The sequence below is a fragment of the Scyliorhinus canicula genome, chromosome 5 (assembly GCF_902713615.1).
Source record: "Scyliorhinus canicula chromosome 5, sScyCan1.1, whole genome shotgun sequence".
In the NCBI taxonomy this organism is placed as follows: domain Eukaryota; kingdom Metazoa; phylum Chordata; class Chondrichthyes; order Carcharhiniformes; family Scyliorhinidae; genus Scyliorhinus; species Scyliorhinus canicula.
Genome location: NC_052150.1, coordinates 17,371,102 through 17,385,723, shown reverse-complemented (window position 1 = coordinate 17,385,723; position 14,622 = coordinate 17,371,102). Strand labels below are relative to the sequence as shown.

Genomic DNA, 14,622 nt, shown 5'->3' with positions numbered 1-14,622 from the left:
AGGCCTTTCGAGCCTGCTCCACCGTTCCATAAGATCATGGCTGGTCTGATTGCAGCACTAACTCCACTTTCTTGCCTACCCCCAATAATCTATAACCCCCTCACTTACCAAGAATCTACTACTTCTGCCATAATAATATTCAAGGTCTCTGCTCCCCTTTTGAGGAAGAGTGCCAAAGACCCTCAGAAAAGTTTCTCATCTATCTTAAATGGACGCTCCCTTATTTTTAAACAGTGACCCCCCTAGTTCTAGATTCTCCAACAAGAGGAAACATGCTCTCCACATCCACACTCACCCCGTCAGGACCCCTCAGGATCTTTTGTTTAATTCAAGTCGCCTCTTTCTCTTCTAAACTCTTAACGGAGAGAAGTCTAACCTGTCCAACCTTTCTTCATTAGGCAACCTGCCCATTCCCAGTATTAGTCTGGTAAACCTTCTCTGAACGCATTTACATCCTTCCTTAAACAATGAGATGAATATGGTAGAGTACTCCAGACGTGGTCGCACCAATGCTCTATATAGCTGTGTAACTGCACATTGGAGCTCTCCCGGGGGCTTGACCCTGCCCTGGCATGTCGTGTTGCGCCCCCCCCCCCCCCAAACCATGTGCTCCTTGCAGGGTCCCTCCAACTACTTCACGCTTGAGAAAGGAGTTGTAAACTTCACCGGCGAATTCCAACGGTGGAGTAGACGACATGGCAGGAAGCCTGCTAGATTATATTAAAATGTATGGAGATGGTTATAAAATAATATGTAACCTTTATTATTGTCACAAGCAGGCTTACAGTAACACTGGAATGAAGTTACTGTGAAAAGCCCCAAGTCGCCACACTGCAGCACCTGTTTGGATACACAGAGGGAGAATTCAGAATGTTCAATTCACCTCATAGCACATCTTTCGGGACTTGTGGGAGGAAACCGGAGGACCCAGAGGAAACTCTCAGACACACGGAGAACATGCAGACTCTGCATAGATAGCGACCCAAGCGGGAATCGAACCAAGGACCTTGGCGCTGTGAAGCAACTGAGCTAACCACTGTGCTACCATGCCTTGTGGGGGAAAAAAAGATAATAAACCGCAATTTTAATCGCGGAGATTCCTGAGCGGCTTCGCCATTTGGAACACCAGCGAAAATCCCAGTCATGGACACAGAGGGAGACATTTTAATGTTGCTCACAGGGCGGTGCAGTGGCGCAGTGCTCAGCACTGCTGCCGCCACGGCACCAAGGACCCAGGTTTAATCCGGCCCTGGGGCACATTCTCGTATTTACACGGCTCTCACCCCCACAACCCAGAGATGTGTAAGGGTAGGTGAATTGGCCACGCTAAATTGGAAAAAAAAAACATAATTGGGTACTCGAAACTTGAAAAGCAAAAACAATGTAATCGTGCACCCAATCAGCCATCCATTTTACACCTCTCGCGATTATCTCACTAATGCGCAACTGAAGAATAATCACACATTTTAAACAATTGGCAAATTAGCTTCAAAGACACAATCGCAGTGGGTCAAGAAAGAGCCCAGCCCCACAGTAACAGAGATTGGACTCACGTTGACCTCAACTCCTCATTGTTCTCAAACCTTGCTGACGTGGGCCAGGTTAGAATTCAACAGGTGCCAGCATTTCCCCAGCGCCTCACCAAAATCACCATCATGGTGTGATGTGGAGTGGTGGCCGGCTGTTTTACCATGGACACAATGATTCAGTCCTCAACAGATGTCCATATACATACCCTCCAACAGAGATCAGTGAGCAGCAATCATACACCGACTTTGTTCCTTGAAAGCTTGGGACTTTTGGTTTTTTTTATGAAAGCATTAAACTGCAATTCCAAAGTCGTGGCTTTTTCTAGGATTCTGACAAAAATTATGACATTCTCTTCACACCAACTTGAAATCTTGAAAGTGTATTTGGCTAAGTAATAATTGTTATGCGGACACGCACACACCACTGGGGGCTTGGCAGAATTCCACCCCAAGAGATTGATAGTATTTTTAAAATTCACTTTCTATATTCATTTTTTTTTTTTTTTAAAACAAGATGTAGGCTTCGCTGGCTCGGAAAGTGTTTGTTGTCCACCCCCAATTGCGCTCGAGAAGATGGTGTTGAGCTGCCTTCTTGAACTGCTGCAGTTCATATGGTGTAGGTATACCTGTGCTATCCTGGAGGGGAAACTCCAGGCAGCAGCGTACCCATGTGTCTGCTGCCATTGTCCTTCTAAATGGACATGGTTATGGGTTTGGAAGGTGCTGCTCAAGGAGCCTTGGCGAGTTCCTGCAGTGCATCTTGCAGATGGTGCATACGGCTGCTACTGTGAGTCAGTGCTGGAGGGAGTGAACGTTTGCGGAAGGGGTGCCAATCAAGCGGGCTGCTTTGTCCTGGATAACGTCGAGCTTCTGGAGTGTTTTCAGAGCTGCACTCATCCAGGCAGGTGGGGAGTATTTCATCACACTCCTGACTTGTGCCTTATAGGTGGCGGACAGGCTTTGGGGAGTCGGGTGGTAAGTTACCCGTTACAGGACTGCTAGCCTGCGACCTGCTCCATTTCGTTTTCCACTAAAATAAAAATCCAGGCCGTTACTGCGAAATTAATATCTGGGTAATAAAGGCTGCACACAGGGGATGGAATACAAAAACTAATCAGTAGCAAACCTACTGCAGGTAAGTGAGCAGTACTGGCAGATCCGGTCAGCTGTTCCACTCATGCATACCTATGCAAATATCTCTAATGCCTTAAAGCATGTAGCAACCCATAAACAACCAGTTTAAAAACTTGGATACTTGCATTAATCTACACAGTCTTTCATGACATCAGGAAGCCTCAAAGTGCTCTTCAACCAATGAAGGTGTTTCAAAGCATAGTCACTGTTGTATGTAGAAAACACGGCAGCAAGTTTACACACAGCAAGCGCCCACAATGGCCAGATAATTATTCTAGCAATGCTAATTGAGAAATAAGTATTGGCGGAGAGCCACTGAGGGCATCTGCCCATCTTCAAAATAGTAGAATCTCAAGTCCACTCGATGGGACCTCAGTTTAATAAATCATCCAAAAGACAGCACCGTTGACAAAACTGCACTCTCTCAATATTGCACTGGAATGTCAGCCTAGGTGTGCGCGCTCTGGGGTAATGTTCCCTGCACGGTGTTCAGAGGCAGCAATCCAGAACACACCTTACAAGGAACGAACAGGCAGTTAACAACCAACTATCCCTTTCAACAAATCCACATGCAACACTCCTAAAATGGACTGCGCAGCACACCGAAACAGAAAAAGGAAATGAGGAGGAACATTCCTCTGGCCTGCGACTTGAATTGATAACCCTCTGACTCAGAGACACAGGTGCCACCCTGGAGTAACTTCATTGCAGTGTTAATGCAAGTCTACTTGTGACAGTCAAGATTATTATAAACCACAGGTGACAGGGCAAAGCTTCTCAAAATAATAACCAGCCCAACAGGTCCCTCTACATACCAAACCGATTATAAAACGTCCCATGGTTTATTGACACCCATGAAAGGCAGGTAACTTTCTAAGTCACAACACTTCAAGCTTTCTACAGACCAATACATTAAAATGAATCTTTTTGAAAGCAGGTCTACACTTGATGCAGAACCCGCTCAGCGACGCTTTGAAAGGGTCTGGGGAACAGCAGTAGACATCTTTATCTTCAAAGCAGGAGCAAAAGGTGGAAGAGCAATTAAAAATGTAAAGGGAACGTTGAGACCATAGTCTGAGCAGTAGGGGCAGTGGAATACTAGTTATGTTAAAGCTTTAAATGAATTGGCCAGACCGGCTTGGGAGTAGTGGGCGCAATTCTGGTCACCGTATTTCAAAAGAGAGACTTGCATAATGGAATGGATGTAATGAACACATCAGAAATGAAGATTGGCCCAAGAAGAGGGGATGACGAGACAAGCTGGTCCAAGCCAGCAATGCCCATGGCCCGTAGCGGAGTATTAAACAAAGCATCAAGAGTACAGCGACATCATCAGGGTGCTTAATGTTTTAAACAATTTCGATAAGGTTGACCTAAAACATTGCAAGTCGGATTGATGGCACTACAGGATGTAAAACCGACAAAAAAAATCAATTTTAACACATAGCTAAACATCGGGAAAAATATACAGGCCAGGAGGCAAAGCACTGCAGTTAAAGATAATGATAGCGGAGTGGTTACCACTGCTGCCTCACGGCACTGAAGACCCGGGTTCAATTCCAGCCCCAGGTCACTGTCCACGTGGAGTTTGCGCATTAGCCCAGTGTTTGCCTGGGTCTCACCCCCACAACGCAAAGATGTGCAGGCTAGGTGGATTGGCCATTCTGAATTGCTCCTTCATTGGAAAAAAAATAATTGGATGCTCCAAAATATTTTTTAAAAAGACAAATCGAGAAATTGGAACATACATAGTGCCAACCTTGGAAAGCAGACTTTTCCTTATGTTCTATAAATGCAGCACTGCATTGTTTTTCAATTATCCTCCTTCCCTCCAGAGCTTCAGGGGGAGGATGGTGATGCAGTGGCAATGTCATTGGACTAGCAATCCAGAGGCTCTGGGCCATGGGTCCAAATCCCTCACTGGCAGCTGGTGGAATTTTTGAAAGCTGGCGATCAGTCACGATTCGTTTTTTGTGAAAACCCATCTGGTTCACCCGGTCTGGCCTATACGTGACCCCAGACGCACAGCAGCGCGGTTGACTGCCCTCTGAAACGGCTCAACAAGCCACCGAGTCCGAGGGCAGTTAGGGATGGGCAATAACCCACGGCCCAGGAAATAATTTAAGAATCTATTTCCCAGTCCGCTGGGTAAAATCTACAAGAGAAATCACATTCATTATGTTGCAGTAGCTCCTCTAGCAAACAGGCTACAGAGAACGGCACAAGGCGGCTCAAATATGGTCTCATCCTTTTATCCTCTCATTATTTCAAAATGTTCCAGCACACAACTGTTTTTTCTTGGAAAAGGTGTTTTACAACGAGTGAAAAGCTTCTATTTAAATTTTTAATAGGGCAGCACGGTGGACTAGTGGTTAGCACTGTTGCCTCACAGCACCGAGGTCCCAGGTTCGATCCAGGCTCTGGGTCACTGTCCGTGTAGAGTTTGCACAATTCTCCCCGTGTTTGCGTGGGTTTTGCCCCCGTCAACCCAAAGATGTGCAGGGTAGGTGGATTGGCCACACTAAATTGCCCCTTACTTGGGTACTCTAAATTTATAAAATTTTAATTTTAAAAATTGAATGCTGTGTAAATAAACAACAATCTATGTCAACCTGGCAAATATCTCCTCTCTGGGCAGCACGGTGGCCTAGTGGTTAGCACAACCGCCTCACGGTGCTGAGGTCCCAGGTTCGATCCTGGCTCTGGGTCACTGTCCGTGTGGAGTTTGCACATTCTCCCCGTGTCTGCGTGGGTTTCACCCCCACAACCCAAAAATGTGCAGGGTAGGTGGATTGGCCACGCTAAATTGCCCCTTAATTGGAAAAGATAATTGGGTAATCTAAATTTATTAATAAAAAAAAATATCTCTTCTCTCTCCTTTCAAAATAGATATATAGAGGATTAGAGGTACATTTGGTACACATGCTGCTCTGGATTGACTACCAGACAAATCAAACTCACTCTCTCCCACCCTGCATATTCCCCATCGGCAAACCACAATTCCTGGTATGCAACAAGTCGTGTTTAATATTCAAGCAAAACGGAATGTGCTGTACCTTCGGATCACGTGCACAGCTCAGATAGGTTCACATCATTTCCAATCCCGTTTCGAGATTGCATCATCAACCTGCCACGGGGGTAAGCATAAACAGCTGGAACATCAGCCACCCATCTTCACTAAAGCCATGCCGCCTGCTTTGCCAGGAGCGTAACTCTCGTTTCGCTTGTGAAACCTATTTCTGCTTCCTCCCCTCACTGCAGAAGCCATTACGACCATTGTTAAAAGCAATGGAGAATGAATGGAAACGAGGTGCGCTATTTTGTAATGATCAGGAGTTACCTTCAGCAGCTGGAGGGGTGGGCAGGATCCAAAAGGAATGGCAACAATCAGATGGCGGGGCTATATATGGGCAAGCACCTGGTCACTCCACAGGCGCACAAGCGGAATGGCTCGAGACCTCCAGGGCATCCTATAGCAAGCAGTGCCGATAACTTACACGGAAACACATGAAGTTTCCCAAAGGCTCAGGTGTACGCTGCTGGGGCACTGATCAGATCCGTCCCAAATTCAATCTCAAGCAATGGGTTATGGCATTCACATCAAGTCCCAAGGGTGCTGCAATTGGCATCAGTACCCAGCAAGGTAGCACGGTGAAATAAATCACCCAGAATTTCCAAGTCCAGACTGCTACCCAATTAGTCATGTGCAGACACCAGGGAAAGACAAGATTAGGCTGGACAACGATGCACCACACAGCTGAACAGTCTCCTGTACCCACCATGTCGACACAAATGAAAAATTACCATTTGATTAAGGTGCCCGTGGTTCTCCAAGAAATTGCGCCTCAGCAAAAGCCACCATATTTAGCTCAGGGGTAGAGAATGCAAAACAGCGGTAGACGCCCAGGCAAAAGGCCAGTAAAATCAGTAGAGCAGATGGTTCGTTCCACCTACAGTTGGAAAGTCATCAAGCTGCCTCCAGATTATAGACACGTGCTTCAGTGTCTGGAACGTTGCAACAGTCTGCGAGGAGCAGGACTACAGTCAGTTAACTGAAAACTCTTGCAAGATGCATTCTGATGGAGATGCGGAACTAATCAATTCTTCACAAGATTTGTTATGGTACAGGAGGCCATTCAGCCCAATGTGTCTGTACCGGGTTTCTGAATGAGCATCGAGTGCTATTCTCCTGCCTTTTCTCCAAACCCCTGCATATTGTTTCTATGCAAATAATCATCTAGTGCCCTCTTAGATGCCTCGACTGAACCTACCCCCCACCACACTTGCAGGAAAAAAGTTTTTTTCTTGCGTTGCATTTGCTCCTGTTGATTCTTTTACGAGCGGGAACAGTTTCTCCCTGTCCACTCTGCCCAGCCCCAGAATACAGCAGAGTTCAATGGGCTCCTCAGAAAACCATAAGAGGAAATATAGGCTAAATGAAACAGCACAATAGAACTAATTCTTTCATTACAAGTAGCAAAGCAACCAACTATTTTTTATAACAGCTTTAACAAATAAAATCTCAAGGTGCTACACGGCAACATTTGACAGTAGACAGAAGTGTGGTTTTTTAAAAATTTAGAGTACCCAATTCATTTTTTCCAATTAACGATCAATTTAGCGTGGCCAATCCACCTACCCTGCACATCCTTGGGTTGTGGGAGTGACACCCGCACAGACACGGGCAGAATGTGCAAACTCTACACGGACAGTGACCCAGAGCCGGGATTGAACCTAGGTCCTCAGCGTCGTGCGGCAACAGTGCTAACCACTGCGCCGCCGTGCTGCCCACATCAAAAGTGTGTTTTAAGGAGCATCTTAAAAAGGATGGGAGTTTAGGGAGGGAATGCCAGAGAGTAGGGCCGAAGCAGCTGAAGGCACAGACACCAATGGAGGAATGATTAAAGCTGGGGATGCGCAAGAGGCCACAACTATATTGGAGAGTTACAGGGCTGGAGGAGATTGCAGGCTGAGGGAGGGGCAAGGCCAGAGAGAGATTTAAAAACAAAATGAAAATGTCAAAACTGGGTTGTTGCTCAATTGGAAGTTAATGTAGGTCGGCAAGAGGGTTGGTAGGGGAGCAGGACTCGGAGAGAATGAGGACACAAACTGCAGTGTTTTTAAGATGACCTCAAACAGCCTGGAGTGCATTGGATTAGTCATGTCGAGAGGCAACAAGTGCATGAACGAGGGTTTCAGCAAAAGATTAGCTGGGACAGCAGTCAGGCAGTTTTAGAGGTGGAAATAAATGACTTTTGTGATGATCGCGGGGAACGAAGAAATATTTAATCACTGATAAGAACAATAGAGCTTCACATGGGAGTCCACCAGTCTATGCAATGAGAGATGACCCTAACCATGCAAGACTGTGGTGCTTTGCGAGTGGGGTGTTTGTTCTTGCAAAGGACAAGAGTACAAGTGGAAGTCTGACCGACCAACCCACATCTGCCTTCATCAGTAGCACAACTGAGGTTCCAGCAACTCAACAGCATTACAGACCCACAAAACCATAGCCTCAATCCAAGAGTAAAATTAGGAGGAAAGCAAATTTGTGAATTCTAGGCTGAATACTTGGATTAGTAACACTGCAAATGCAAGTTGCTCCCAACAGAATAAAAGTGCTGGAGCGCGTAGTAAAGATATTGAAAATCTCCACCCACACTGGTACCCGAAACCATTTGTTTTGGAAATATATTTTAAAGATTATCTGTTGAGACAACAGGAGCTGTACAGTGCCCTGACCTTAATGCTGCTGGAAGTGTAGAGATAGGTCATCGATACAGTACGATCGCCAGACCTCATCCATGTTAATCCAAGAAAATCCAAAGTTGTATAGTAAAATAAAAACGAACATTTGTTCCGGTTTATGTTCTAGGCAACGTTCTGATGATATCTGAAAATCTGTCATGTCCAGTAACATTACAGCAGTAAAGTACCAGTCACATGTTTCACAAGAGGGTACGGTGACATGTTTTGCTGGAAAGGTATTTGAGAATTCACGATACAGTAAATATGAACAATCATATCTTTGCTCTCTAAACAAATCACAATTTAACCTAATTTTAGCATATGCTTGACCGATTTATATTGCTGCATATTTTTCATTCCAACACATGGTGGTAGCCAATTATGCGCCAGTTAAAGTGTCCTCGGGTTTTGGTGGAACTATTAATCTTCCGCTAAAGCTTTGGTGGGAAACCAGAGAGATTGCCAATCGTTGAGGTTTCTGCTGGTCAAGGCAGCAGGCTGGTGGTAATCGTGTGGAATGTTAGGCCCAAAGTGATTTCCACAGGTAAGGTAGGAACCTTGCTTCCTTCAATATTTCCAGCTCCCGGGCAGCACGGTGGCGCAGTGGGTTAGCCCTGCTTCCTCATGGTGCCGAGGTCCCAGGTTCGATCCCAGCTCTGGGTCACTGTCCGTGTGGAGTTTGCACATTCTCCCCGTGTCTGCGTGGGTTTCGCCCCCACAATCCAAGGATGTACAAGGTAGGTGGATTGTCCACACTAAATTGCCCCTTAATTGGAAAAAGTAATTGGGTACTATAATTTTTTTTATTTTTTTTTAAAACTGGCTTAGATTTTGTACTAAAGTTTAAAATATATTTATAGGGCTGGATTTTGCACAATGTCGTGGTCCCTGGCTGCCCCAACCCAGTTTAATAGGTCACGGGGGTGCCTATCCACAATACCATCGGCTGCTCTAAAGCTGCTTGGTGCTGTGAGCAACTTAGTTGGCTGAAGACAAGACTTCTCCCCCATCTCGGGAGGAAGTTCTACCCCAAGAGATGCCCAACGTCTCCACTGTCCCTGGTGAAACCAGAGACCGGTCAGGAGCAGGCCGGATTTTGAGTGCAACACCCAGTCCACTGTGTGGATATTCTATATTAGAGAACTTTATTCCGCAAACAAAACATCTCTCAGCGCATCCCTGGGTGCGACACAGTCAAAGAATTAATTTTTGATGTACACAGTCATTGTTGTGCTGGCAGACTAGGCAGTCAGTGAATTTGCACAAGATCCCACACACAGGCACAAGTTGAAAGACAAATACTTTTGGTTATGTTGGTTGAGAGAGCAAGCAAAACAAAATTGTGGAAATGTTAAATAAATATTTTACATAGATTTTTTGCAAATAATAGTGAACGCAAAAACCCAAGATCAAAATTAACCAATAGGACCCCCACCCGCAGCCAATTGGGATTCTAGATGTGGTAAATATTTTTTTTTTTTATAAAGTGTAATACATATGGGGCTGGATTCTCCAATTCTAGGGCTATGCCCCACGCCGGCGTGGGAACAGTTGCATCTTACGCCAGAAGGAATGCCGTACAATGGTCGATTCCCCGTTTTGCTGGGGGCTAGCATGTCAGCAACGTAGAGCACCAGCCTCTAGCTGCCGATACGGCCCGGAGAATGGCCGGGTCCGTGGCCACGCACGTGGACACCAGCGGACTGCAGCGGCCATGCGGTGCTACATGGCGCAGCCGCTCATGGACTCTGCCCGCGAAATGGTCCCCCCCCCCCCCCGGCTTCGGCTGGCTCACGCGACCTGGGCCTCCCCAACCCAGTGCCCCCAGCCCCTGATAAAGTGTCCCCCTGCCCGCAGATCGGCCGTCCCCCGACTGTGGCGGCGCTGGACTGAGCCCACAGCCGCCACGCCAAGTTCCTAACAGATGAGACCACACGTGTCCCGCGCCGTCGGGAACTCGGCCGGTTGGGGGTGGAGCATCTTGGGGGGGGGACGGGGGTGGGGTGGGGTGGAGGCTCAGGCAATGTCCTGAAGCTGGCGATATGTGGTGGGGGTGGAGCACCGCAAAAGCGGCACCGCCCCCGATTTGGACGGGAACTTTGATTCTCTGGCCAAATCGCTGAACGCGATTTCAGCGTCGGCGACTGGAGAATCCAGCCCCTTGGCATTTTGCAGGTTATCTCAATACGCAGTCACAAGGCATACCTTCTGTGGGTTTGTAGATACAATTGGTAAAATGTAAAGCAGGGTGCGCAATTGGTCCTTTACTCAATGTTAGGGAGAGTGGAAAGGAACACATTTGTTAAGCATATTTGCACAAAAAAGCATGTTTACATGTGCGAGTGCATGCAAGGTATTTTCCAATGAAGTTAGAGCATGTGGCTGAAACAAAGTTGCTCAAGGGAGCGATATCTAATGAGCAGCTTAATTGGCTTCAGGCATGACTTCCGCCCCTATCTTGAGAGGAAGCCCTGATGTGTTGGGTAAGCTGGGTCTATGTGGACTGTGTTTGATGCAGTGTAGAGAGAGGCAGGCTTCCAACACTTGAAGAGATGCAACACAATTTAATTTAACATCTAACTGTATTACATGCTTAACTGTGGGTTGACACTATGCTGACTTGACTGGAGACCTGAGGCTAGCCTGACCAGATTAACTGACTACCACATGGTGCTTGTTCTAGCTGTTGCTCACGGGCTCTGACTGTCTCAGAGGCTGGATCCCGAGAGAGCGGGGAAAACTGGTGCCCTCTGGCTTTATAGTGGTCGTGTCCTGTCTGGTGATTGGCTGCTGTGCTCTGTGCGCTCACTGGTCATCCTGTGTGTCAATCAATGTCTGTCTGCACTCCATCATATACATGGATGTATATTATGACAAGCCCCACCTGCACTCAATGAGGACATGAGAAATTGTTCAGGCTGAGAATTAGTCACCGGAGTATGGGATAAGAGTTCCTTAACTGTGCTGTGGGACAGCAGCAGCAAGTGCGGCACAAGTGTTCGAGGGAGAGAATGACAACTCGGTAACCATAGACCTGTTGGCCAAACGCCATTTGTATGAAAACTTTAAGCATTTAGAAATGAGTGGATTAAATCAAAGGGCAAGTCATCTTTAACAAATTTAACAATGCTTTCCGGTGGTGAAGAGTCCAATCAGACAGATTGAAGAGTTGAAGACCGAACGCCGATATGATCCATGTGGATTTTCAGAAGGTGCAAGAAAAATTCAGGCATATGATAAAAGAGAGGGAACATAACAACAGAAGGTTAGTTGACCTTCAAGAAAATTTTCACAAAGGAGAGCCACATGCATGTCCAGAAACACAGGCATGGAGGCTCCACTGATTTTAACAGCCCGGCCTCATTAACGTGCCATTTGCCGACTTCTCAAACTAAATCCCAGCTGTTAAAATTAGGTGGCAGGAGGCTGCCGCCAAGACTGGCATAAAGGGGAGTCTCTGAGGAGCGACATCTGGTTAGAGCCATCTCCTTCTGGGCCACCAGGAAACTAAACAAAACATAAACTGAAAACATGGCGCTCTCTTTGGCCTTGGCATCCCGTTCCCGACAGGTTTGACCCGAGGCAGATGTTATCACTTCTCCACCACTCAAATACAACGGTTAAAATAACGAAGTGATCTAATATTGCAGCCATCGGAGAGGGCGGATTAATTGAATTAAGCTGCCAGGAATTCTAGCCATCTAACATAGATACTTCATCAAGAATGCTACTCACGTGTTACATAGAGAGTGAGGAATATTCCAGCCAGGCAAAATCCCTCAAAAAACCTTAACGTGCTGAACATAGTCACATTGACGGAAAGAGCCACTATCAATCCAAAGACCAACATGAACATGACTGAGAGCAAGAGCACCAGCTGCCGGCCAATCCTAAAGAATTAAATGGAAATGAGATTAGAAGGCAGGCTCTAACGGCAATATTAAGATGCGCTTATATTTCAAAAATGGCGCAGGACCCGGGTCACTGTCCGTGTGGAGTTTGCACATTTTCCCAGCGCCTGCGTGGGTCTCACCCCCACAACCCAAAAGATGCGCAGGGTAGATGGATTGGCCACGCTAAATTGCCCCTTAATTGGAAAATAGAATTGGGTACTAAAAAAAAAAATTTAAGACAGATTCACCAAAGACAAAAACCGTATCAATCTCCAGTTGGTCCCACCCCCACCAAATATGCCTTTGGTCGCTTGAATGTAGACGCCTCAGGTTTTTCATCAATCAATCAAAAAGTGAACAGAACAATTGACAAGAGAGAAACATAAATCTTACTCAGGTACAAGACCCCATTTAATCCGACTCCAAAACGCGAAATTGCCCAAATATAATCGATATTCAACTACAGGTATTTACAAGACAGGAAAAAAACCCAGAAAAAGCTGTTGAACTTACCAATCTGCTAAGCTTCCAGTTACCAAATAGCCAATTATCAATCCAACCAGCAACGAGAACTTGGCAATGTGGACCTTCCATGCAGAATTGCAAACTAAGTGCCACTGGGGGAGGAAATAGTAACAGACTTAGAACATTTGTGAATAGTAAGCACGGTTTCAGTGCCAAAATAATCATGCTGGCTGGTAACACATTGTTCCTGCAGTTTGTTTGGGCTAATTCAGTCCTTTTGATGGATGATGCACGGTATTGTGAGTGCAGCTCTCCCTCCACCCTCCCTGCCATTTGTCCATACTGGCGGCGTACATAAAACAGCTAGTTTTCAGCCCCAGGTGCAAGGTCACTTTCTGCCGTGACTCTACCTTTTCCCAACACCTCCCCAAAAACAAATAATCTTTATCACCTTGATTACAAAGCATGACTATTTCCACCCTGATTGACGCAGTCTCAATTTTTTAATATTGTGAAATTCCCGTTAACCTCCCCGCTCTGTTAAAAATATTACTGACAACAATCAGCATGACGAGGGGAAAGAAAGAAACATGAAGTCTGACTCTGGAATCAGCAACACAGCACATCTTTAAAAGGGTGAAAATTAGATGCAGAGATGTTCACTGACACAATGAAAGGCTTCATCTTTTGTACTTGTTTTAAATGCAACTCACTTGACATGCTCATTCATGATTTACCACGTGTTGGAGAACAAGCAGAGCTCATTGTACTGCTATGAGCACCAAGTACATATTGATAACAGATGGGGCAGCACGGGGGCATCATGGTGACGCAGTGGTTAGCACTGCTGCCTCACGGGCTGAGGACTGGGTTCGATCCTGGCCCTGGGCCGCTGTGTGTGTGGAGTTTGCACATTCTATCCGTACCTGCGTGCGTCTTATCCCCACAACACACAGATGTGCAGGTTAGGTGGACTGGCCGCACTAAATTTCCCCCAATTGGAAAAAAAAAAGAATTGGGTACTCAATTTTTTATTTTTATTTTTTTTAATATTGATAACAAGATTACCATCGAAGTGAAGCAGCATCATTGTTCAGCTAGGGCTGCCCAATCACAGAAATGCATCAAACAGTAGATATTTGTTTTAGCTTTTGCAAGTGCTAATTAAATGTTTCATTTATTCTTGCTCGAAGCGACATAACTTCTACGCAGGGATGCATACACAGGGATGCATTCTCAAATGGAATATGTTCAAGCCTTTTTTTCTTTAAATTACCTAGGGGCTTCGGGAGCCCATTTGCTTTCTCCATAGCCATATCTCAGCCAATCAGCTGACTTAACAACCAATCAGCATCCTTTTCTCTTATAGTGTAAACTGTTGTGATAGTTTGAAATTTGGCACTCTTGCATTTGTCCTGAGGAGTTCATGACAAAAGATTGACAACTTTGAACACTACTATAAGCTTCACTGAGATCTCACGATGATACAGAACAAGGTTTTACTGTAGACACAAAAATTAAAAGGGCGTTTTAGGCAGGAGGAACTTGGAACAATCTTTTTCAAAACGTCTTTTTATTCAATTACTTGGGTCTTGGGAGAGGACAGAGGAGAACAAAACACTGTTCTCCCACATTTACCCAATACAGTGCCAACCTTCTTCAAACAGACCAAGCTGCGTGGTGCGTGCAGGTTCTGTGCATTTAGGAGGATGTGCATGTGCTGATTACGGATAGAGATATAAAATCGCAGCATCAATGCAAAATAAAGGAATGGATTGCACAGCATAATGATATGCATTTGCCAGCTTGTTACTACTGCTGCTGTTGGGAGCAACACATTCGCTACTCCCAGA

General features: G+C 45.8%; 1 protein-coding gene across 1 annotated transcript in view; it reads right to left on the bottom strand.

Annotated features, from left to right (window-relative positions):
• Nucleotides 1-14,622, bottom strand: part of LOC119965805 (solute carrier family 22 member 23-like) — a 100,376-nt gene that overhangs the window by 68,416 nt on the left and 17,338 nt on the right. The window contains exons 2-3 of the mRNA XM_038796657.1: nucleotides 12,818-12,921; nucleotides 12,147-12,301 (exon numbers count right to left, since the gene is read on the bottom strand). Coding sequence (XP_038652585.1) covers nucleotides 12,147-12,301; nucleotides 12,818-12,921 — 259 coding nt within the window. The remainder of the gene's footprint in view (nucleotides 1-12,146; nucleotides 12,302-12,817; nucleotides 12,922-14,622) is intronic.